Genomic DNA, 24,947 nt, shown 5'->3' on the forward strand with positions numbered 1-24,947 from the left:
AGTGAAGGTGGGCCCTCCACCTAGCTGTTCAGTCAACCCCAACCACTGCCATCACCCTTCCCAACCCTCCTTTGGCTGGTGACTGGCTTTCCCAAAAGGCATGCCTCCAGGAGAGGGCTGGCTGATTGGCAACCATCCAGTCTGTTCTCATCAGCTGGCAAATTCGGCTTTAGGGGCTCTGGACCCTGCAAGATGAATCTGTGACAAATGAGAGTTGGGGCTCACCCCAGTGATGCGGTCCTGTGAAGACTGAGTGAGGAGCTGCCATGCTCTAGCAGACATCCAGCTTCACCATGAGCACCTTTAACACTCACTGCAAAGCCAGAACATAGGCATGTGCCCAGACAAGGGCACACCTAATTCTGCAAGGCAGGAGGGGGAGGTCACAGAGGTAATGTCATAAAGGGGATGGTAGCTGCCCAAGTTGCCCCCACCCCCTCCTCCCTTTAACGTGACCTTTTCCTCTGCCTCAAGAGACCCCTTTGGCCATCTGGAAGAAACTCTTTTGAAAGCTCAGCTCAAAGGACCCTTTTGAAACTTTCCCTGACACTCTCTTCCATAAATATACCGCCTGTGGGGTCCCAGAGACTTCCATTAGTGAATATGAAAAACTTCAGTGTACCTGTCTCTTTATACACCTAGATCTTGTACCAGCCCCCCAAGTCTCTCCAAGACAGGCATGTCAACGCCCAGGTGTAGCATGGTGGAAGTTATCAAACAGCTTGGATGCTGGGCTGGTGGAAAGACTGGCTATTGTTAATTCAATACCTGTATAGCAGGTAGTGTGTCCAATTGTTCACATTATCTCCACTTTACAGATTAAGAAACTGAGGCACAGAATATAACTTTTTCAAATTCAGCAGCAAGAGTCAGAATTGAAACACAAGTTTTTTTTTTTTTATTACTTCAAGGTGTCACCAAGGTGTAGCTCTATCCAATAGAACGTTCTGTGATGACAGAAATATTCTATATATGTACTGTCTGACACGGTAGGCACCAGTCACTTGTAGCTACTGAGCACTTTGAAATGTTGCTGGTGGCACAGAAGAAGTGCATTTTAAAGTTTATTTAATTGTAATAATTTAAACTTAAATAGCCACATGTGGCTAGTGATTATTGTCTTAGCATAGGCAGAGGCAAAAATCTTCGGTTTGATGTCTACTCTCTTGCTCACTGGCAGGAGCAAGCTGCTGCATCTCATGGAACCTGTTTCCTTAGCCACGAAATGGGATCATTATTTCTCTGAGGTTATTCAGCCCAAATGAGCTCGTTATGTGAAAAGGACCAAATGTCCACACAGGCAGAGAGAGCGCTTTCAGAAATGGGTGGTGCCTGGACTGCAATGGAGGTCTCTGGGTCGGGGCCCTTGGCAGGGATAATGTCAGGGACCAATTATGAGACTGCCTCTGGCCCAAGTACAAGCCACATGGTCCTGGGGAAGAAAAAGCCCCACCTCCCCTCCTTTCACATATACAAACAGAGCACAGACCTCATGCAGCCCCAAAGGGGCAAGAAGAGACTTTAATTAGGGGAGGGAGGATCCACCAGAATAAGAAAAGGTACAGCGAGCGTGGGAGCAGAGGAGCCAGAGCAGGTGGGAGGGCCCAGAGCAAGCTCTGGAGGACTCACCTCTCCACCTCTAGCACAGGCACTGCACTGATACACAAGGCGAAACAGTGGCCCCTCTGAGCTGGGAGGGCATGAAGTGGACCCTGCAGCCAGAGGATACCTGGCTTTTGGGTCCCAGCTCCTAGGCGTGGCTGGTGGCCACCGGTTCACCCCTTGTCCCTAACCAGTGCTCAGTGGCCATCTTTAGGCAGAGCTCAGGAAGCTGGCAGAGGGTCCCCACCACTTCTACTGGGCCCAAGGAGGTTTGGGAATAAGAGGGCAAGGGAGAGGAACTGGAGTCTGAAACCTCCCTCCCTCCCCACCTGGGGTGGCTCGGGGGAGGAACAGTAGTCGCCTTCTGGCTCCAGGCCCGCCCAGACCCACAGCGACCAATAAGGTACAATCACTGGGACCAGTCACAGCCACTGGAGGTGGAGGTTGTTTGTTTTTAAAAAAAAAAAAAAAAAAAAAAGACAAAAAGGTTACGGTCTCCTACAAGCACAGAGTTTAAGTTTCAAGACGTTAAAAAAAATCTGTCCCGGCCCAGGGGACTGAACATCAGAAGCCAGCCTGACCAGGCACGTGTGGCCTTGGGGCAGGTCCACTGCTGCTTTGTTGCCCAGCTAGCAAGCACACCACCCCCCTCCCGCATCTAATGCCCACCCCGACCCAGCTCCCCTCTGCTGCTGCCGCCGCTGCTGCTCTTGGAAGTAACTCCAGGACGCCTTCGCAGAGACATAGGGGAGTCTGAGGGGGAAGGCCACGAGATCCAGCCAGATGGTTTAAAACTGTCAAGAGAACCAAGATGTGGTGAATGGTGGTTATTACTATATCCCGCCAGGCCTACTCTGGGGCGGTGGGCTGATCTGGAAGCTGCCACTGTGCTCAGATCTCTGAGGGGCAGGGTTGGGTCCAAGGACACCCTGTGGGCACACTCTTTCTAATTCAGCCAGCATTCAGCAGTGACCTTTGGGGTAATGGGCCTAAACCTAGCACTAGACAAGGCAGAGAAGTCAAGGGTGATGTGGGCTTTTCCACAGCTCCCCTTGGATGTGTCGTGGAGGCTGCTATAAAGCCCCGTCACAGTGCCTTGCTTGGTGAACTGAGGTTGCCTTCTTTAGAGATGAGGTACTCACATGCAAGAGCTTGGGGACTCAGAGGGCCAAGGGTAGAGGGACCCAGGACCTGGTACTTTCTGTCAAGCTCTGAGTGGTCCTCCAACCAGGACAGGCCCTTGAAACATTTTCTGCCTCAAGTATCCCCTATGGTGCCTAGAACAGCCCTGGACATTTTATAGACTAATGGCTGTGGACCAACGGCCCATGGGCCTAACTCAGCCCAAAGAGGTGCACTGTTTGGCCCAGACAGTGTTTAAAAGAATATGAATTAGTTGCCAACCTTCAAAATAGGGGAGATGACACATACAAGTCCAGATTTGGGGATTATTTCCAAAAGCTGGAAGATGAAGCTACGACAGGCTGGAGCTGGGTGGTGGTGATCCTCCTCAGGTAAGGCATGTGCTTACCAGGTCCCCACACTGCCCACATCACTCCTGGGCATTACCTGCCTGACCGCTGCATGTGCCTGAGTTTCCGACCCCTGCCAGATGGCACGGTACTATCTTAGATCTTTGAGTCTAAAAATCTAGCTCCAAGTCCTGGTTCCTCCACTTACTGGCTGAGGGACCTTGACTTAACTTCCAGAGCCCAGTTTACTCATATGTAAAATGGGGATAACACCTGACTCAAAGACTGTGTTAGGTGTTAAATGATATATGTAAATGTGTTTTTTTAGCTGTATAACTACAGAAATGCAATGATCATAATAACTAAATGATTACTGACCGAATGAATCAAATATTAAGTTGGGACAAGAACTACTTTTCTTCACAGTTGAATCTCGGGGCATCCTAGCACACTGGCCTAAAATTTTGGTGCTACAATACGTGGAAAGCTTACTATGTACCGGGTGATATGCTTTACATTTATTGCACTTATTGCTCAGTGACACTGAAAGGTACATACTAATTAGTAGTTTCCTCACTTCACAGTTGAGGAAACTGATGCTTAGTTGAGAGGTTCCGTAACACGCCTGAGTAGGCAGTGGAGCTGGCTCACACACAGGTGGCCTGACTCCACAGCCTCTGTGATCTGAACAAGCATGCTACCCTGTGCGCACATCACAGCTACTCTGTATGCTGGCTGCTCTCATTACAATTAAAGCCAGGGGAAGCGGGGGTAATTTTCACTTTAGGAATCTGAGCTCCTGGGCTGGGTCTGTATACACTGGTAGGAGTAAACATTAAATCCACCATCTAGGGATCATAGTCAACTCTGAGTGGAACATGTCAACAAACCAAAGATTGTTTGGAAGAAGGAAAAAAAGGAGGAGGTACGTCCTGAATATCTAAACAAGAACAACTGTGTCATCAGTTCACCAATGTAAACTGTTCCTTTTCTTCAGAGGGCCGCAGTCCTGTCAGGAAGGCACAAACAACTGAAGAGGCATCTGGAGGATTTAGTGATGAAAGTGATGGAAAACAGGTGGAGAAATCATGACTTTAAGCCTGAGAAACAGACACTGAAGGAAAATATTTAAGTCTGTTTGAGAAGTGGAATTACACGATGATTAACTGTTCTATATTCCTAGAAAATTCACATGTGGATTTAACTTGCCTCACTTGGGAGTCTGAACTAGATATAGGGAAGAACTCTGTGTACATTTTGAGATGTAGAAATGAATGTCTAAGTCCCCATGAGGGACTAAGAGAGGTGTCCCCCAGGCACCCAGATATGGAAAATGCCCTGCAGCTCTCAAAGATGAACCTCAGGTTCTCCAGCTCTAAGGTACCTGACTGACCTGCCGCCCACCATGGGTCCTAGAGGCCTCAAGAAATATTCACACACTGTTGGCACCGCTTTCCCATGAGATGCTAAGTTCTCAACACAACCCATGGCTCCTTCTACTTCTGGAAAGAAACCAAGAAGGCCACAACTTACATTCTTAAGGAACTCCTCAGCCACGATGCGCGCACGGGCATTGACTGACAGCTTCATCTCACTGATCTCCTTATCGATCTCCTCCATAAAGTGGATCACAAAGTCCACCAACTTGTGTTTGTACATCTGCTCTGTGTGGAAGTTGGTGATCAGAAAACTGATGTCATACCCCTAGGGAAGGAAGACAGTAGGGACGAGGAAGAGAAGAAACAGGAGAGAATTAATGTCCCATGGACATTTAGTTGGCCATGTCCTCTACATTCACTCAGCCACACGCTTTCAGCTGGCTGTGACCTTCTCCCAAGCAACACGCCCTTCAGTCAGCAGCCCACCTGCTCTGATGGGCTGTCTATGTTGGATCCAAGTAACTCAACCCAGTTGAGAATTCTGTGTCTGTTAGACATCAGTGGCACAAACAGCTGCATTCAGAATGAGTCAAGGGACTTGGAAATCTTGTTACAGAAGAATCTAATCAAGCAGGGAACATTTAGTCTGGAGAGGAGAGATGCTGTGGGAGAAGGATGGGATTGAGGTCTTTAACTATCAGATGGGTTGTGTCTGCGAGAACAATTTTATTTATTCTGGGTAGCCCCAGAGGTCAGAGTTTGGTCAACACGTCTGATGAGTCTGATGATGGCGTGTGCTGCTCTGCATGGTAGTTTCTCAGTCACTGGGGATATCTTAAGTCGAGCTGGCAGAGAGTCTGTGGAGAAGACTCAAGTACAAGGCTAGGCAACAACTGAGCCAATGTCAATCGTGGCCCTGAAAGACTATGATTCAACTGGTGGCAGAGCTTAGAAAGAATTTCTGATTCGTTGTGCCCTCTCTGCTGCTTCCTAAAACCATAGGCTCTAGGAAGATGAGCGATGGATCTCAGCTTTTCTGCCTCTTCCATGACTGACATACAACCAACTTTTCCTAAGTTTCTGATCCCCCTTACTCTCACTCCATATGAGATGAAGAGACTCGACTCAGGCAATGGGTGCCCTACAGCTGGAGGAGCAGTAATCTCAGTTCTAGAAACAATCCCAGGCCAGTGACAGTGGACTCAGTGGTAGAATCCTGGGTATTACGAACACACGAATCACATGATCTCACCTCCACTGGTTTCCTTCGAAGGATAAAGAAGTTCTCTGCTCGCATCATCATGAAACGCATGAACTTGTGGCATAAAATCTTCTCAATCTCATCAGCCTGGTGAAAGCAAAGGAGAAAGGTGTTGCCCTGAAGCTGACACCCTATGACAACAGAAACCTGTAGCCTGGTCTTCTGACCAGAATTTCCCCCAGGCTCGCTGGAAGCAGTGGGGTTTGGTACTGGGAGCAATCACTGCCTGAACTTTGAATCATGGGGCACTTGGTTGCTAACTGAAAGCAGGGTCTACCACACTACAGCCTCTCCAGCTTAATGGGGCATTACCATGATCCCATCTTCCCCCATTCCAGAGAGGTAATTCTGGTAAACCAGAGTCTTTCATCCACTCATTCCAGAAGCCATACCTATATTCAAAGCTGCTTTTCTCATTCTCATTTCACTAGTGCAGCACTTTCCAGAGCCTGTGATACATGCCTGGGGCATCAGGGATAACCTTAGGTGATCTCCTCTTTAATAACACTGAACATCAAATGATTCTCAAAGTTTCTCCCTGCTGAACTCTCAGTATTTCTTTCTTTCTTTTCTTTTTTGAGGAAGATTAGCCCTGAGCTAACATTTGCCGCCAATCCTCCTCTTTTTGCTGAAGACGACTGGCCCTGAGCTAACATCTGTGCCCATCTTCCTCCACTTTTTATATGTGGGACGCCTGCCACAGCATGGTTTGCCAAGCAGTGCCATGTCCACACCCAGGATCCGAACCGGCAAACCCCGGGCCGCCCGCCCGCTGAAGTGGAACTGCTGTGCCCGGGGCCAGCCTCTCAGTATTTCTAAAGGAAGAATTTTGCAGCTGGGTGCTAGGATGCCCTTAGCCCTCTCCAACACTTGTTAATCTCCCCTTTTAACAAAGAGAGCAGGCCCCAGGGTTAGAGCTTTCTGCAGGCAGCAATATCTATTCTGAACTTAGTAACACTATTTTTGTTTTCACTGTATTTATTTTTTTAGAGTTGTCCTCTATTTGGCAAGTGACAGTGTTTTTCTACTTATGGCATAAACTTTTTCCAACAAATTTAAGCAAAAGAAAATGTCAACTTAAAGAAATCTATTAAGTAAGGAACTGTCCAGATACTATAAAAATATGGCAAAAATTATGGGAGTGGTGGGAATGTCAGACATTTGTGAAACGGTGTCCAAGGAAATTACACTCTTTTTTACCCTAAATCTCACTTTCAGAGTTAATGGCTATCAAACCAGTACTAGTACTATTTGTTTTTCTGAACTGGACTCATTCTTCATTCCTCAGGAACGGTTCCATGACCTGACACCAAACTGGCCCATGGCCTTGGCTGCTCCATTTCCTGCCTTCTATTCCAGAGCAAGGCCTAGAAGATGGAGTTGTGCTCTATTCTACTGGCTTGCCGAGTCTGGCAAATCATTTCCTGGTTACTTTCAAGGAAACAGAGCCTGGGTTTCTTGGCACCCTGAATCTGGCACACTGATCTCTCAGATGGAGATCCCTGGCCTCCTGGGGAGGCAGGGGCTCCGTGGTGAGCTCACCTGTTTCACAGCAATGCTGACCCGGACAGAGTTGATGGAGCCCTCAATCAGAACTTTTTCCTTCTCATTCCTGCTGATGGTCACGGGTTGTAACAGGAGCTCTTTGCTACTCCTGAAAACACAATGTCACAGAGGCCTCTGTACTACAGAGGAACAGAACGCTCAGGGAGACCTCACAGCAGGCCCTGGAATCACTATCCTAGACCAGAGTCCAAGGAATAAGAGACTCACAAGCAGGGGTGTTCCAAGATGGGGGCCAGCTAGCGTGTTCTCCATTGGAAACAACACAGGCTCTGGAGTCAGGGCTAAAAAGTTTTGAAATCCCGCCTCCTCTGTTACTTTCCTTGGGCACATTACCCTGTTGGAATCTCAATTTCCTCAGCTGTAAAATGACTCTGATTCCTATTTCACTGGTGAGGACTGAGAGAAATCAAAAAGGATCAAGCATCTAACAGTGTGCCTGGCCCATGGTAGGAGCTTTCCAAATGGCAGCTCTTATTTTAGTAACCACAAGCAAACTCATATACCACTTAGGGAATGAGAAGAGAGAGGCTGCCTTAGATATAAGTTAAAACCGAACACACTTTGGCCTCCTTTAATTATCAATCCAGAATGACTCACTTATTCAGTATTAAGACCCCTCCCAGCTCAGTTCCTTCTGACCCCTAGATATCTGTAAGGGTAGTTAACTGTGGTGGTGGTGTCTGTGGGCTGTTATCAATTTAACATGCCTAGTGGAAATCATATATGTTAACTAGCATAACACAGCACATCCTAACTTATCAGTTTAAAAAAATTCCAGTCATATCAACTTAGTGTGGTAACACGGCTTATCTCAGATATGTCTGTCCCAGATTAAATTTTAAAGGCGAAAAAGAGCAATAAATTGCAGGTCAATAACACCACAGGAGATCTTCACAAATGGCCCTGCCCTGAGACGTCATACCTTGTATCAAGCAATCTTTGCTCCTGAGTAGCTTCTCCTCTGGGTTTTGTCCTGCCAACCCACTGACCCTATTTTCTGAACTCCAAATTGGGAACCACTGTTCATCTGGCAGCAAGACGGAATACGGTAAGTGTAATTATCCCAACAACTCCAGGACAGAGGGTCCTGGCACCCTGTAGATAAGGGCCATCTCTGGGTGCTGCACTCATCACCCCCACCCCGACCTCTTCCCTCCCTACCTGACTTCCACCTCCGGCTTGTTGTGTCGTTCCACGACCTGGGAGGAGAAATTCTCCAGGCAGAGGGCAGCCTGCAGTGTGGCCCGCACGGCACTCAGGTAGGGGCGGAGAGTGGCAGTCTGTAGGAAAAAGCACGGCGGGGGGGGGGGGGGGGGGGGGATCAGAATCTGTCTCACCAAACCCACTGGCCCCCTACTCCAGCTCACACGGGAGCCAGGCAGTACTGAGGGTGCCGGTTCTCAGACCAGTGAACAGAACAGACTAGGCCTTCAAAGTGTCTTTCCTTCAAAGTCTGGAGCAGTGGTTCTCAATGGGATGATTCTGCCTGTCAGGGGGACATTAGCAATGTCAAGACAAGTTTCACTGTCATGACTTGTGGGGAGAGGTGCCAAAGGCATTGAGTAGATAGAGGCCAGGCATACCACTAAACATCCCACAACACACAACAAAGAATTATTAAGCTCCAAACAGTGCTGACGTTGAGAAACCCTGGTCTACAGGCATACAGGTGAATGACTGTCCTTCATCTGTCTCTTGAGCCAAAAAATGGATAAGTCCACTGTGTACCAGGCATTGAGCTAGGTGCTAGGAATTCAAAGATGACTAAGACCATCTGTACCCCTAAAAAGCTCAACTAGGTTGAGGAGAGAGAAAATAATTATGAAATAAAGAAGGATAAAATGTGAAATCATTAGACTTACAAGTTATATTTGCAGAAGAAATCGGTTTTGATTTGAAGATAGAAATAGGATTAGGAGAATTTTATAATGAGGAAAGCAGAATACGGTCGTTCCCAGTAGACACCAGCTTCTAGCTACATTGGCCTATCTTCAGCTCCTTTTATGAGCCAAGTTCTTTCTCACCCCCAGGCCTTCAAACATGCTGAACCATTTATCTGCAAGCTTTTCTTCCCTCTTTTTCTCCCCTCTCCCCTAAGTCATCCTTCAGATCTCGGCTTATTCAGGGAAGGCCCCTTCCTTCCTCAAAGAGCCCTTTCTTGACTTCCCTCTTCATAGCATTTATTATAATTTATAACGACACATCCCTCGTATATCTTTAGTAAAGTAATTTCTCCTTCACTCCTAGACCGTAAGCCTCATGGTCAATAGAGCATGTCTATTGTATTCAAACCTACACACACTACACCCAGCTCAGTCAGTAGCTAACACATACAGTGTCTTGCTCAGTTTCTGTAGAACAAATGAATGAATGAAAGAACTTAAGGTTAGAATTACACAAAAGGCCATTAAGAGTTCCAGAAGTAGTGATGAGTACAATGTGCTATATATGGGAAGCACTTCAGATTCAACAGATAAGGCTGGAATGGTGACCTGGAGATTCATCGGGAATCTCAAGTGCCAGGCCACTGAGTTTAGTTTTTCTTTTAAGGTGGTAAGGAACTGCTGGGGCTTTCTGAGGAGGAAGTTTCACCACAACAGCTGCATGGTGACTCTGTGGAGAATGGACTGGAGAGGGAAGTGAGACATAAGGCAGATGGCTATTTAAGGAGTGTTGATGAGAGCCTGGGCTAGGGCAGCGGAGAGGAAAAGCAGAGGGGATCACCGGGCTTGGACTGATATTAGATGTCCAGGACAACAGAATCAAAAAACAACTCCCAACAAACTATGGTCCATTCATACAATGAAATACTACTCAGTGATAAAAAAGGAATAACCACTGATACACACAACATGCATGAATCTCAAATGCACTATGGTAAGAAGCCACACTAAAAAGTCTACATACCGAAGAATTCCATTTATAGCACAACCCGGAAAAAGCAAAACTACAGGGGAAAAAAAGTCAGTGGTTGCTTGGCAGGTGGGGAAGACTGATTATAAAGGGATTTGAGGAAAGTTTTTGAGGTGATGGAAATATTCTTTATCTTGATTGTAATAGTGGTTACCTGACTGTATTTGTCAAAATTCATAGATGGTAAACCTGAAAAGGGTGAATTTTAGGTGGCAAGCCCTGTGACGCCTGCTCTTTCACAAATAAAACAGACACAGTCTCATGCAATACCTCAATAAAGTTGGTTTTTATAAAATCAAGAGGCATGGCCTCAATTGGAAAAAAAGAGTATCACAGGTTTCTGGCTGAGTGAAGAGGACACAAAGCCAGAATAAGGAACATAGGACGAAGAGCAAGTTTAGGAGAAAAGGTGAGTTTTGACCTGGAGGTCTAATTTCAAGGTGTCTGTCTTCAAGATAACCAGAAAACCTTGAAAGGGCGGGGAAAACAGATTCAGGAGTCACCAGATAGATACACAAGGTCATCAAGGCCAGGAAACTAGTTAGGTATGAACAGTGAGACTGTAAAGAAGACGAAGGTGGTGAGCCCAAGTGTCAAAGCCCAGGAGCACCCACGATTATCAAACGCGAGGATTTCCAGGGAGGGAGGGATCAGCAGTATCAGAACTTACTACAGTAAGACTGACACGACTGCGTTCTGACCAGGAAGGGGATTGGGTGGAGGCGGCTTAATAAGAGCTCTTTCGGGAGGGTAGAAGCAAGGCTGGAGGCAACAAGAGTGCGATAGGAAAGTGTGGACACTTCCCTCGGGAAACTGTGGCGTCAAGTGGGCAGGAGAGAACAGGGGAGTGTATTTAGTGCAGTTCTACTCTGAGTGGAGAGGCGGCCCTACTACGGACTCCGAGGCCTACTACGTGCCTTCGCGGCGCTACCATAAGCCTAGGAGGCCCTACTTCCGGCTTCCTCCACGCCTCAGGAGTACTCCCTACTTGCTTCGAAAGCCAGACCATGAAGCCGCAAGGCCTGCTGCTTCGGAGGCCGTCCCCGGCTAGCCCCTTCCTCACTTCGGCCCCCGCCCCGCCCTCTTTCTCCCAGCCTCGTCGGGCCCCCACACGCCCCAGCACCCCTCGGCCCCGGGCCTCTCCGTTGCAAAGCCGCATCTCCCCCAGACCCAGGCTCCTGAAGAAGAACAGCGGGGGTCCCTGACCCGGGGCCCAGCTCTCTCACCATCGCGGGCGCTGGCTGGGCCGGAAAGCGGAAGTGCGGAAGTGGCCAGGCCCGCGACGCCTGCCTTTTCGCGAGAAGCGCAGCCGCAGTCCCCGCCTGGACTTCCGGACGGTACCATCTATGATCCGAGCGGGGGAAAGCGAGCCTAGGAACACTTGTCCCTCGTAAGTTTCCCCGCTAGGACTGTCTTCGTATGTTTAGACCCCTGAAGTTTCAAATCGCTACCGAAGCTTCTCCCGTCAGCCATGCAGCTCTCGCTTATGACTTTGGCTTTCTTGTCGTCTTTGCCGCCGTCTTCCCCCATAGCCATGCAATGGTGCAGCCGGCCTCAGGTTGGGCACCATATTAGGACAAGGCGAGGCGGAGGCGCCCCTCGTTTCTTCCGGTTCTGCGCCCCCAACCTCCCTTCGCGCCCCTCCTACCTGCAGCTCCTGGGGCTCCGCGGGACTAACTGCCCGGCGCAGAACCCGACCACCGAGCCCCACCCCCTGCCCCGGGCTGTTCCCTAGGGTACGCCCGAGGCACAGCGCCCCACCCCACGTGCCGTGGGCTCGATTGCGGCCCGCCAACCCCCACCTCCGCAAGCCACAGTAGGCTCGCCTCGCGTCTCCCCGCCCCCGCGTCAACTGCAAGGGGCCGGCCCATAGCCAGTTCCGGGGCGGTTGCTCCGACCGACCGGAACTCCCCGCCCCCTCCCGCGGCCCGGGGGGCCGTAGTAGGCCGCAGTGAGGAGGTAGAGGGGGCGGGGGCCGCGTCAGGGGGTCCCTAGAGAACAAGGACATTGAAGGCGGGACACTGGGGCGACCCCCTGGTGGGGCCAGCCATTAAGCAGTCCCACTTCTTCTGTGACAGGCACTGAACTGGGCTCTTGACGGGCATCATCTCTTAACCCTCAGAACATCCCGGGGAGGTAGGTACTATTGTTATCCCCATTTTACAGATTCAGACTTATTGTAGGGAAACAGACTTCAGCCTTCTTTTGTCCTCATTTTACAGATGGGAAAGCCTAGATTCAGGAAGGTTAAATAACATGGTCAGGACTACGTAAATAGCGAATGGTAAAGCCTGGGCTCCAACCCAGGTATATCTGGCTTACTAGCCCACATTCTTAACCGCTGTCAGGGGCAAAGCTGGGGAGGAGTGAGGCAAGGAGAGGCTGAGAGGCACAGAGAACATTATCATTTAAGAATGGGATGCTTCGAACTCAGGGGCTTAGCAGAACCCAGGAGGAGTGGAACAGAAGAGAAGAGCATCAGAAAGACAGCATGGTATATCACAGTGGGCATAAACTCAAAACTGCCTAGATTCAAATTGCATCTTGGTAAGCTTTACAGTCTCAGTTTCCTTATCTGTAAAGTGGAGATCATCATGGTCCCTGCTCATGGGGTTGAGTGAGGAACTCAATGACAAGCGGGTAAAGTGTCTGCACCTAACTTGTTGCAGAGTACATGCTCTGCTCCCTGAATAGGAGCTGTGCCACCAGCCTTGTGAATAGGGTACTGAAGCTTGGCTTTCTCCTTGAGGCTATCCCTAGATAGAAGGAGCCCTTGTGCTTTTCTCTTGCCACTTTCTTTCTCATCAGTGGTCTTTTCCTCTCCAGCTCCACAGGGTCTGGTGTCCTGGGCCATGAGTGAGCTGAAGGACTGCCCCTTGCAGTTCCACGACTTCAAGTCTGTGGACCACCTGAAGGTCTGTCCCCGTTACACGGCAGTGCTGGCCCGCTCTGAGGATGATGGCATCGGCATCGAGGAGCTGGACACTCTGCAGCTGGAGCTGGAGACCCTGCTTTCCTCTGCCAGCAGGCGCCTGCGAGTGCTCGAGGCTGAAACCCAGGTGATACCCCACAGAGGGGATATCACCAGGGATGGACTCTGACACATTATGGGATGGGTCCTTGAGTTAGCCCCATCTGCTGAAGCCTGGGGTACAGAAGTTTAGCAGGGGAGAGAGATCCAAACTGGGCTTGCTGTGACATGTAAAGTATGCAAGAATATTCACCATCCTCATAAATTACGAGATTTCTGGTTCACTAAGCGTTTATTGACCCCCACCCCCCATTGTGTTCTGGGTCTTGTGCTAGTCTAGAGAGAGATAATTAGGACAATTCTGGCCTTCAGGGACTTTGCCAACTAAGGAGAGGGGGAGGTCAGGCAAGTACCAAGTGATATGCTGTGATGTTTATGAGTACTTGGGGACCTGCAGTGGGGAGACCTGGGTTTGAATCTTGTCCTGAGCACTTGCTGGTGTTGCTGTTTCCTAGCTTTGTCACTTTGAGAAAGTTACCTCCTAGCACTGAATGTCAGTCCTCTGTCTGCAAAGTGGGCTGAATAATAGGACCTACCTCAGAGCTTTTTGTGAGGATTAAAGGATTTTTTTGCAAAGGCTCAGCCCAGTGTCCGAAAGTAAGCATTTCAAATGTTATTTATTGATACTACTCTGATTATTTCTATTCATAGCATAAACATCCTCTGAGCTCTGTGTGCCAGGTGCTCTGCCAGACCCTGGGGAACAGAGATGGTTAAGATGAACTTTCTGGTCTCTAGTAGCCTATAATCTGCTAGAAGAGACAAGGTTCTCTGTTGATTCCAGTGTGACCAAACAATACAGTTGGGCCTACAGTGGAGGTATGAACTACCAGAGACCCATAGAGGAAGAAGATGCCATTTCAGCTGGATCTCGAAAGATGAATAATAGGGCTGGCCTGGTGGTGTAGTGGTTAAGATCACATGCTCTGCTTTGGCAGCCTGGGGTTCATGGGTTTGGATCCTGGCTGCGGACCGACACTCTGCTCATTAAGCCATGCTGTGGCGGCATCCCACATACAAAGTAGAGGAAGATTGGCACAGGTGTTAGCTCAGGGCCAGTCTTCCTCACTGAAAAAAACAAAGTTGAATAAAATTAACTTGTGGTCCCTGGGAATCCGCTGAAGCTTTGTCAGCAGGGCTGTGGCACAGTCAGTTGTATTTTAGCATCTATGAAGCTGGGTAACTGATGCAGAGAAGGCTTCTCAGTTGTGGTGACATTTGAAGTGAAGGTTTGCTGGGAGGCTTACTTGCCTTCACCAAAAAGTTAGGACCAGCATGTTTTCCCAGGGACAGCATGCGCTGAGGTGTGATCATTTGTTTCACCTTTCTGCTAAACACTGTATGACTGGCTTGGGTGCTACAGAGGTGAGTGAGTACAGACAAACAAGTGAGTGGAATGATGAGAAGTACATGAATAAAGGTCTGTGAGATGGGCACAGAAAGGGAGCTGAGTTTTAAAGGATGAGTAGGAATTTGCTAAATAAAAAGGGCATAGGGGAAGACTGTGGGGCCTCTTTGAGTTCTAGATCCTCATTTTTCACTGGAAGAAGGAGTTGTCCTGTGTCTTCCCTTCTCTCCCTTAGTGACAGTCTCTGTGAATTTCAGATCCTCACTGATTGGCAGGATAAGAAAGGTGACCGACGATTCCTGAAGCTTGGTCGAGACCATGAGCTTGGAGCTCCCCCCAAACACGGGAAGCCTAAGAAGCAGAAACTGGAAGGGAAGGCAGGACATGGGCCAGGCCCTGGCCCTGGACGGCCCAAATCCAAAAACCTGCAGCCCAAGATCCAGGAATATGAATTCACTGATGACCCAATTGACGTGCCACGGATCCCCAAGAATGACGCCCCTAACAGGTTCTGGCCCAGAGAACACAGAGGGGCCTCAGGATTTGGGCAGTGGAGGCCGTGGAGGGGACTGGGGCTGAGGCTAGTGTTGCAGGGGAGTGGTCACTCAGGATTTGCTTCTCTCGCAGGTTCTGGGCTTCGGTGGAGCCCTACTGTGCAGATATCACCAGCGAGGAGGTGCGCACGCTAGAGGAACTGCTGAAGCCCCCAGAAGACGAGGCTGAGCATTACAAGGTAGAGACCCTGGGCCTCGACAGACATGATGGAGAACAAGAGGCTCAGAGTTGCCTGAGAATCAAAGACCCCAAAGCCGTATATTGTCTTCTTCCCCTCCCCTGCCCAGCCTCCTGTCTGCCCCGTTACCCCACCCAGATAGTCAGGCTCTACCTCTCGGCTTTCTCCCCTTTACCCCATCCAAATGGTCACCGCGTTCTAAGGCACCTACTTGAGTGAGGTCCTCCCTTGTCCCCTCAACTCCATGCCCTCTGCTTTGGTTCAGGCCTTCATCAGCTTTTACCCAAATGGCCTCTTAACACTTTCCTGCCTCCAGAGAAACTTTTTCTTTTTTAACTATGTAAAAATTTACCTTTTTTATGATGAAAATAAAACAGCTTCCATTAAAGAAAATGTAGAAAATATAGAAAAGTGTTGAGGGGAACTCTCTCATACATCAGCTGTCACGATCAGATGTGCTCATGACACAGCCCTGCTCCCAGGCCTCCCCTGGCTCTCGTTACCCACAGGATCAAGTCCAAGCGTCTCAGTCCTTGGTGGCCCAGCCCCAGTGCCCCTCTCTAGTTTCCTTAGCCACACCCTCTTATCACTGCTTCATTTACCAGCCCCACCAGGTACCTTGCCCTCACTCCAGGCCCACACGCCAGCCTTGGTGGTCTCTGGGCCTCTGCACATCTCCTCTTGGCAAACTGACTCACTCTTCAAGGCCCTGATCTCATGTTACCTCCACCATAACGCTTTTGCAGTTTTCCCTACAGAAAGCTGGTCTCTTTTGTGCTGGTACAAAAACACCTTGGTCTACCTGTGTCACTTCACATATCTCAATTTTTAAAAAATTTATTTGAAAAAGTAATCCCTATAGGCAGTAATAAGTTCATGCAGTACAAAAGATAATTCCCTGTCCTTTCTGACCCTAAGGCCCCTGGTTCTCTCTAGAGACAAGCAGCCTTGACCTGAGATGGTCCATGTACACATGCCATTCTGCACCTTCTATCTTGGAAATTGTTCCATATTGTCTTGTGTGTGTGTTGTAGTTCTTTACGTACCTGTCTCTTCTCACCTACTCCAGGCACAGGCCTCGGCCCTGGGCTGGGTATTTGGGAGACAGATAAGTGAATGAATGAAGGAATGAGGAATGAATGAAGAGCCTATTGGCAGTGCCCAAGTACACAGAGAGCCTCCACACACCCCAGGCATGGGGTGTCTTTACCCTTTGGGGCTGGGTGGGATCTCTCCCACAGATCCCACCCCTGGGGAAGCACTACTCTCAACGCTGGGCACAGGAGGACCTGCTGGAGGAGCAGAAGGACGGGGCCCGGGCAGCAGCCGTGGCTGACAAGAAGAAAGGCCTCATGGGGCCACTGACTGAACTGGACACTAAAGGTAGGCCCCCTCACCTCCCTGCCTACCCCAGGCCAGGACTTAAGTTCCCAGGACTTCAGCCACCTTTCCACTACTTCTCTGCCCGGTTCAGACGTGGATGCCCTGCTGAAGAAGTCTGAGGCCCAGCATGAGCAGCCAGAAGATGGGTGCCCCTTTGGTGCTCTGACGCAGCGCCTCCTGCAGGCCCTGGTGGAGGTGAGCACCCCAACCCAAAACCAGAGCTAGGTTTACTTTCTGTTTAATGTTTATTTTTATTTTCTACTGAAATGTATCATACGTTTAGAAAGGTAAACAGATCATAATGTACAGCTTGATAAATTTTCACAAATGAGCACACCTTATAACTAGCCCCAAGATCACAAAATAAACATTACCAGTATTCTAGAAGCCCCTCCCATGACCCTCGCAGTCTCTACCTCTCCCAGAAGCAGCCACCTCTCTACAGTTACCCTTGCCGAGCATTGGCTAAGGGCTGAGCCCTGTGCATGGGGCTTTCCACACATCCTCTCTTAGGAGGCCAGGACACTGGTTAGCCCTGGGTTGCATATGAGAAGACTGAGTCTCAAAAAAGGAAACTGTTTACTTGGGGTCACACAGCTAATAAACAGAAGCAGGATTCAAACCCCAGGTTCAGGGTCTCTTTATTTATGTCCACTGGCTGACCTTAGGCCTATCTCTTCACCTTGTTGAGCCTCAGTTTCCCCTCTGGCTCAAACACAATAGTTTATTTCTCTCTTAAGTAACAGTCTGGGGCACATGTTCCACATTGGCTGAGGTGGGGGAAATTCTCTGCCCCACACCATCAGACAGGGACCCCAGCTTATAGTGGCTTTGCTGTCTTAAAACTGCACTCTGCACAAGGTCACTCTGGGTGTGATTGCCACTCCAAGCACACAGAAAAAGAGCAAGGTGTGTGTGAAGGAAAGTTTATGGGCCATAACTGGCTGTGGCTTTTATTTCTTCTGATCACTTTCCACTGGAGAGAATTTGTCGTGTGACCACACCTGAATGCAAAGGAGGCTGGGAAGTGTGGTGTAGCTGGGTAGCCAGAAGCCCAGCTACTATAGAAGAAAGGTGAGAATGGTTTTTGGACAGCTGGCAGCCTGTGCCACAACAGGCTTAGCACAGTGCCTGGTACATTGCAAATGCTTAGCAAACCTTAACTATTCTCATTACCGTGTTGAGTGTTTTCATCACTCTTCTGTGCTCCCTTTTTTCGGGATCAGTACAGAAAAAGAGATTTCTAAAATGATCAAAGCTTTTGGAGTCAGTTTGGGAAGGCTTCCCAGAGGAGTTGGGATAGGAAAGATACAGGATGTTTCTGGTCTGCGAAGACTGTCCACATAGGTCAGAGAGGAGCAGGAAAATGGAAATCCTATTGCTCTTTCCCCTCCTGCCCCATGTCTCTGGTCTTCTAGGAAAATATCATTTCCCCAATGGAGGACTCTCCTATTCCCGACATGTCTGGGAAAGAATCGGGGGCTGATGGCGCAAGCACCTCTCCCCGCAATCAGAATAAGCCCTTCAGGTGAGTGCCATCCTCTCCACACCCAGCCTACCCCCTGCTTCTGTGGGTTCTGTCCATCTCAACATGGTCTTCACTAATAGGCCAAGGACAGTGTGATAAAGCCCAATAGAAGTCTCAAATGTGTGTGCCAGCCCAGCATTTCCGCACGCACAGACTTAGTACAGGGTTCATCATAGCGCTGTTTGTCCTAAATGTCCAAGTGAAGGGGATTGGCCGGCTAAGTTGTCGTAACTCCACACGATGAAATAACTTGCAACTGTTGTTCATATTAGAGAAATATACTTAATCGATATGAAAAGATGTAAACAATAGAGTGCCATGTGAGGAAAACTTCACTTGTAGCACAGTACAGACAGTATGATCCTGTTTTTATTTAAGATATACTTAAATATGGGCACATAGGGAAAAAAACCTTAACCTATGAGAGATTAAAAGTAATATATGTAACAAAATCTGGAATATATATAGTATATATAATAACATATAACAAAGGTATATTTTATATAGTAATTATAATAACATGAAGCAAAATAATGGTAATGATAACAAAATAATAATGGTTCTCTCTGAGTTGTTGGTAATACAGATTTTTCAGTATTTTTTTTGACAATGGATATATGTTGTTTGTGTTTGAAACAAGACCAGATGTGTCCGTCTCTATCCTTTTAGACCTAGATAGATATAGAGGGGGTGCCCTAAGGGAGAGGAGGATGTTCACTAACCATGGGAACCCCTGAGGGGTCCCGCCTTCAAGCTGGCCCTTTGCTGAGGGCTGTCTTCCCCTGCAGTGTGCCACATACCAAGTCCCTGGAAAGCCGCATCAAGGAGGAGCTCATTGCCCAGGGCCTCCTGGAGTCAGAGGAGCGCCCTGCAGAGGACTCGGAGGATGAGGTCCTCGCGGAGCTGCGCAAACGGCAGGCTGAGTTGAAGGCACTTAGTGCCCACAACCGCACCAAGAAGCATGACCTGCTGAGGTGAGTGTGGACAGGAGACATGGGTGAGGGGGTGGCCAGAGAGGCCTTGGCCGCTGCTGATCACCTTTCAGAGGCTTTATGACAGGCTTCCCAAACCCAGCAGGGCCTCTAAATCACTTTTAAATCTTGAAAGAAAAATCAATGCTGGTTACCACTCCACTGGTTATGTCTCAAACAGATTCTAATTCCACAGGCATCTGTGATTGACTGATTGATTTACTTGTTCTTGTAGTAAAAAACATAAAATTTACCATCTAAACCATTTTTAAGTGTACAGTTCAGTGGTGTTATATTCACATTGTTGTGTGATTTATTTTTTTAATCTTCTCATCCTTATTTCCCGCCCCCCAAGTTTTATTATGAAAAGTTTCATACACACAGAAAATCTGAAGCAGTAGTACAGGAAACACCAGTATATTCTTCACCTAGATTTATCAGCTGTTAACATTTTGTGGGACATCTGTGGTTATTATTGATCCTTCACCAGAAATTGCCCAGTGTTTTAGGACCAGTTCTTTAAGTAATTGGTTGCAGTATCATTCATTTTATATTGGACTCCCATACATCTGGCCCCGCACTGGTCACAAGAAGGGTATAGATGACATCTGGAAGGAGATCATGGTCATGGCTGCCCTTTTGTTAGGAAGATAGAGAAGCAACCCAACTAAGTCTCCTTGCTTCTCACAGGCAGGTGCTGTGTCTTTGCCTCATGGAGCCCTAACAGGGCAGGGCAGACTCATTCAGTTGGCCAGCTCTGCCTTCCCTTGGTTAGACATTGTGCTGGGGGCTGGAAGAGAGGCAGGACAAAGGGCTTGCAGTCGACACATGGATCATTGGTAAAGACAAGTGCCATTAAAAAGGAAACGTAGCTGCTGACAAGCTGCTAGGGTGTTTAAGAATAAGGGTATACTGAGTGCATACTGTCTGCCAGGGGCTTTGTGTACACCCTCCTGTTTAATCTTGAGACAGCCCAGGGGGTAGGTGGTACTTTCCCTGTTTACCAGCTGAGGAAATAAAGGCCCAGTGAAGTGAGTGCTCTGCTGAAGGTCACACAGCCAGTAAACAGCCAAGCTGAGACTTGGGCCCAAGGCTGAATCCAGCGCCTCATTCTCATTCACATTCCCTCTCAAGGGCAAGAAGAGGGAAATACAAATGAAAGAAGTGCTGGGGGTAGGGTGGGGGGAGAGCCAGAGAGAAGGAGAAGCATGGATGTGCAGAAACAGAAGTAATGGGCAGTGAAGGAACTAGTTTGGGGCTATCAGCAGGTCAGAGTGCAGCCCTCAGCCCGGCCACAGACTAGCTGCAGGGCCTGAAGCAAGACCCCTCCTGCCCCGAGCAGCAGCTTCCTCTTCTGGAAACTTCACAGGTTAGACTAGATCGGATCTCTAAGCAACCTCCCAGTTCCACCATGCATGGAATTTATAGGTTAGATTCTATTCAGAGGGGTCAGTTTGGCATCTCACCCACCTCCTGTAGATCTCAGACTGCCTCGGCCCTCAAGTTGCTCTGGAATTTGGTTTCTGAAATAAGCAGAACCCCTTTTATTTATTTTTTTGCTGAGGAAGATTTGCCCTGAGCTAACATCTGCTGCCAACCTTCCCTCTTTTTTTTCATATGTGAGCTGCCACCACAGCACTGACAGATGAGTGGTGTAGGTCCACGCCCGGAAACTGAATCTGGGCTGCTGAAGTGGAGTGCACTGAACTTAACCACTAGGCCACCAGGGCTGGCCCTGCAAAACCCCTTATAAAGAAGATTATGAGGAGTAGCCTGCTTTGATTTAGATCTCCTACTCAGTAGTTGTGGGATCTTGGGGCAATTCTTATCCTCTTTGAGCCTCAGTTTCCTCACTGGTAACATAGGAATAATAGTAACTACCTCACAGGATTACGAGGATTAACTGAGCTAATATTTTTTAAGAGCTTAAGATAGTACCTAGCACATAGCACCATATAAGCCTGGTTCATTAACTTTGCTTTTTGGTATGAAATGGTCCATAGGAGTGTCAGCATGGGGTGGTGGGTAGGCTCTGTCTAGAAGAGGGAGGGGCTCCACTCTGGAGATGGGCTTCCCATGGCACCGGGCCGGCTGGTCCCTGCAGGCTGGCAAAGGAGGAGGTGAGCCGCCAGGAGCTGAGGCAGCGGGTCCGCATGGCAGACAATGAGGTCATGGATGCCTTCCGCAAGATCATGGCTGCCCGGCAGAAGAAGCGGACCCCCACCAAGAAGGAGAAGGACCAGGCCTGGAAGACTCTAAAGGAGCGCGAGAGCATCCTAAAGCTGCTGGATGGGTAGCCTGCACCCTTGCCTCAGGCTGCCTCCCCCGGCCTGGGTGAGGGAGTGAGGGGAGGCCCACTTCCTTCTTTGGGCTGCCAGAAGTCTCGGCCTGTGGCTGCCTGTCAGATGTCAAATGGTGACAGCCTTTAGAGGTTGTGGTCCTTCCCTGAGGTCTTTTGGCCTAGCTCTGTACAGCCAGGACACAGGAGGCCCTGCTGGGCTGGCCTGGGGCCCAGTCTCTGCTTGGTCCCCAGAATGATGGGGTCCTTCATTCTGGGCGTTCCTCTTCACCCTCTTCACCATCCCCCACTCCGCCCCCCCTTGTCTTCCTTAAGGACTTCTCCCTTGTGGTTTTGTAAAGTGCAAACTTAAGAATAAAGTGACTGCTGTGGTTTTTAAAAAAGCATCCAGAATCTTTGAATGTCTGTTATTGTGGGGTAGAAAGGAACTGGTGTGGGTGGCAAAGGTTCAGGAAAATGTGCGTGGTGGCTCTCAGCCTGTGGCCACTAACCCATGTCATTCATTCAGGGAGAACTTTCCGAGGATACTTGTGGCTTCAGGTAACAGTAAGCCCCCAGCTCAAAGTGGATTAACAACAAGGAAATGTGTTGGCTAGGGGCTTGGTGGTGCTGGCCTTCAGTATTGGCCAATCCATCAACTCATCTGGACCATCAAGGGTCCAGGTTTCTCCACACTGCCCTCCACAGTGTCAGCCTTTGCCTAAAGTGGGTTCCCCTCTGTCTGTGTGGTGGCAGCCAGGAGCAGTCAGGGAGGCCAAATGCTTCCTCATTTATGTCCAGTGCAACGGAGGGCAGGAATGGGCCAGCTGGTTTCCATGGCCCAAGCAAAGAGCAAGAAGCCTTTCCCAGATACCCTTACGTCTCACCGGCCCAAACTATCTGACATGCCCATTCCTGAACCAGTCACTGTGACAAGGGATGACGCTAACTGGTTTAAACTGGCGAGAGTAGAGTCTACAACCCCACTAAGTCCAAGGCAGCGAGGAGAGTGTAGGTTGAGTAGAAATGGATGCTGGATAGGCCACCAACAACGTCTCTTCCACAGCCTGGCGAGGAAGCTAGGCCTGGGGAATACAGATGAATAAGTATACTCTTGTCCTTGTGTCAAGTTGTTCCCAGGGAGTGAGAGAGTTGGAGAATAATTGCAATTTACTGTGGGAAGGTTGAAGTCCACATGGGAAAGGGGAGGGGAAGGTTCCCTGAGGAAGTGACCTGTGAACTGAGCCATAAAGAAGGATGGTGAGGAGGGGCCGGCCCTGTGGCTGAGTGGTTAAGTTCGCTCGCTCCGCTTCAGCGGCCCAGGGTTTCACTGGTTCGGATCCTGGGCGCGGAGATGGCACTGCTGGTCAGGCCATGCTGAGGCGGCATCCCACATACCACAGCTAGAAGGACCCACAACTAAAATATACAACTATGTACTGGGGGGCTTTGGGGAGAAGAAAAAAAAGGATGGTGAGGACAGCCAACATTCCTATTTGCCCACCACCTCACCTGTTGGAGAACTACCCTCCCCATTCCATGTGGCTTTTGTGGAACTGTCAAACTAGGGTAGACACGTGATCCCAGCTTGGCCAATCACAGTACCCCATTCCTTTAGCCACAATGATTGGTCCAAAGAATGGGCATGCGACCTCAGCAGGGCCAGTCAGAGGCCTTCCATAATATTGCTCTATGGGTGCTGAGAGAGAAGAGGGTTTCTATTCTTTTGGATCAAAAGCTATAGAATGTAAGCTTGGACCACCCGGTGACCCACTTTCCTGCCACATGGAAGAACCCCCCTGAGAATAAAGCCAACTCAGAGAGGCAGAGCCAGGAGATGGAGAAAGAGACAGAGTCCTCATGATATAGCTGGAGCCCTGGATCCTTCATTGGGCCTTCCAATTACATCAGCCCACAAATGCTTCTTTTGGCTTAAGTTAGTTTGCTTTGGAGTTTCATCATTTGTCAACTAAAAAAGTTGACAAATGGATTAATAAATGACTAATAAAAGTGGATTTTGGCAAAAAGAATGATGGAGTAGTGTCCTGAGAGAGAGGACAGCATGAGGCCCTGCCTCTCACTAGGTGCAGGGCCTAGCTGCTGCAATTTTTCAGAGACTCATTGTACAATGATTGCTTACAGCTTTCTCAGAGAGAAAACACCCACGCTTAATTTCATTAATGTGAAATTAAATGCTCATTAAATGTTAGCTTTGTACCAGGCACTGTTCTAAACTCATTAAACTACTGAATCTTCTCAACTACCCCATATGGTAGGTGCTAATAGCATCCCATTCACAAGTGAGGAAAATAAATCTTAGACGGTGATATACTTTACTTGCTCAAACAATTGGTAAGTGGTTGAGCCAAGATTCAAATTCAGTCCATTTGACTTGTAGACAGAGCCTCTTCATTATACAACTCACTGGTGTCCCAGTCCCCTGCATAGTCTATGTGAATGGTACTCCTAGGCTTGGGCAGTGTACAATCTGTGCAGCCATACACAGCAGCCCTACTTGCAGATCCCCTTCTCTTAATTAACTACTCACTTCCATGTTCATTAGGCCAGACCATAAGTATGGTAGGCATCATTGGTAGAGAGTTCCAGGAACAAAGACAGTTTTGTGGAGGAGATAGGATGGGAGCCGAAGTCCCAAAATTAGGTAGAATTGTGAGAGGGGAGGGTAGATATTATAAATAGAAGGAAGAACCCTAGAAGACTGACTGGGCCTGGTTCATTAGGGAAAAGGCAACTTTCAAGGGTCAGTTGTGAGAACTCTAGTTATTCTCTGTTGCACACCTACTATCTATCTGGTACCGTGCTGGGCCCTTTGTACTCATGTCTCATTTGACTCACCTACAAGGTGAGTAGTAATATTCCCACCCTGCAGAGGAGGACACTGAGGCTCAAAGAGGTGCAATGCCTCCCAAGGCCATGCAGCCTTGGTGCAGGAACAGTTATCGGCCCCAGAGAGCACCATCCCTAAGAGAATTAATAACCGCAGCGGGACAGGGAGTCCCTTCTTACGGCCATACCCATGTCTGCTGGAGTCAAAGGAGGCTTCCTTTATGGGGTTTGGAGGAAGCCGGGTTCCCCGTGAGGAGGGGGAGATTAGTTCTGGCACCTCAAGGCTCCAATTTTCATTTGAAACAATCCAGACACCTTATAACTAGTTTGGTGACATAGCCTTTTGTGTCTTGGCTCTGAAAGGTGTCCACCATCATTGTTTCTCCAGAGTCCCAAATGCCTTACAACTGACTTTCAGAAACAGCAGGGTGAGTGACAACAGGGAGGATTGGGCGAAAGTTAATCCCTGACGTCGGGAACATGACCCAGTGTGCGGCCCCAGCCCCTGCCAGCTCCTGAGCACTCTTGGGACTGAGTCGATGGATGCTGGGTCCCAGTTGACTCCTGCTAAGAAGGAAGCGATGGCTGGAACTTTGTGGAAACATGGTCAGAGAGCAAATTCCTTCCCTGGTCTG

General features: G+C 48.8%; 3 protein-coding genes and 1 long non-coding RNA gene across 11 annotated transcripts in view; 2 read left to right on the forward strand and 2 right to left on the reverse strand.

Moving 5' to 3' along the window:
- TTLL3 (tubulin tyrosine ligase like 3) overlaps window positions 1-359 on the reverse strand; it is a 20,398-nt gene extending 20,039 nt beyond the window's left edge. For 2 of the 6 annotated variants that reach the window (XM_070576592.1, XM_070576588.1), the window contains exon 1: window positions 226-359. In XM_070576592.1, coding sequence (XP_070432693.1) covers window positions 226-268 — 43 coding nt within the window. In that variant the 5' untranslated portion in view covers window positions 269-359. The remainder of the gene's footprint in view (window positions 1-225) is intronic. The other 4 variants (XM_070576593.1, XM_070576589.1, XR_011527356.1 and 1 more) reach the window with 3 other exon arrangements.
- The window catches only part of LOC139076096 (uncharacterized), an 8,762-nt gene extending 1,116 nt beyond the window's left edge, over window positions 1-7,646 (forward strand). Inside the window, exon 2 of the long non-coding RNA XR_011527363.1 lies at window positions 7,003-7,646. This is a non-coding gene — a long non-coding RNA (uncharacterized lncRNA). The remainder of the gene's footprint in view (window positions 1-7,002) is intronic.
- On the reverse strand, window positions 2,066-11,758 carry ARPC4 (actin related protein 2/3 complex subunit 4). The gene is made up of 6 exons (XM_008543090.2): window positions 11,420-11,758; window positions 8,442-8,560; window positions 7,257-7,368; window positions 5,706-5,801; window positions 4,608-4,778; window positions 2,066-2,396 (listed from the first exon to the last, which is right to left on the reverse strand). Exons 1-6 carry the CDS (start codon window positions 11,420-11,422, stop codon window positions 2,391-2,393), a joined length of 507 nt encoding a protein of 168 aa, XP_008541312.1. The 5' UTR covers window positions 11,423-11,758; the 3' UTR covers window positions 2,066-2,390.
- Window positions 11,759-11,797: 39 nt separating this feature from the next.
- TADA3 (transcriptional adaptor 3) lies at window positions 11,798-21,872 on the forward strand. Of its 3 annotated transcripts, none has more exons than XM_070576596.1 (10): window positions 11,798-11,929; window positions 12,272-12,329; window positions 13,020-13,252; window positions 14,830-15,080; window positions 15,200-15,305; window positions 16,547-16,688; window positions 16,780-16,883; window positions 18,107-18,216; window positions 19,005-19,190; window positions 21,292-21,872. In XM_070576596.1, exons 3-10 carry the CDS (start codon window positions 13,046-13,048, stop codon window positions 21,482-21,484), a joined length of 1,299 nt encoding a protein of 432 aa, XP_070432697.1. In that variant the 5' UTR covers window positions 11,798-11,929; window positions 12,272-12,329; window positions 13,020-13,045; the 3' UTR covers window positions 21,485-21,872. The 3 variants fall into 3 exon arrangements, with proteins under 3 accessions (XP_070432697.1, XP_070432696.1, XP_008541313.2); XM_070576595.1 differs by having other exon boundaries at window positions 11,804-12,009; XM_008543091.2 differs by lacking the exon at window positions 11,798-11,929 and adding an exon at window positions 12,023-12,152.
- Window positions 21,873-24,947: the final 3,075 nt, after the last annotated feature.

This window comes from Equus przewalskii, chromosome 15, assembly GCF_037783145.1.
Source record: "Equus przewalskii isolate Varuska chromosome 15, EquPr2, whole genome shotgun sequence".
Lineage (NCBI taxonomy): Eukaryota > Metazoa > Chordata > Mammalia > Perissodactyla > Equidae > Equus > Equus przewalskii.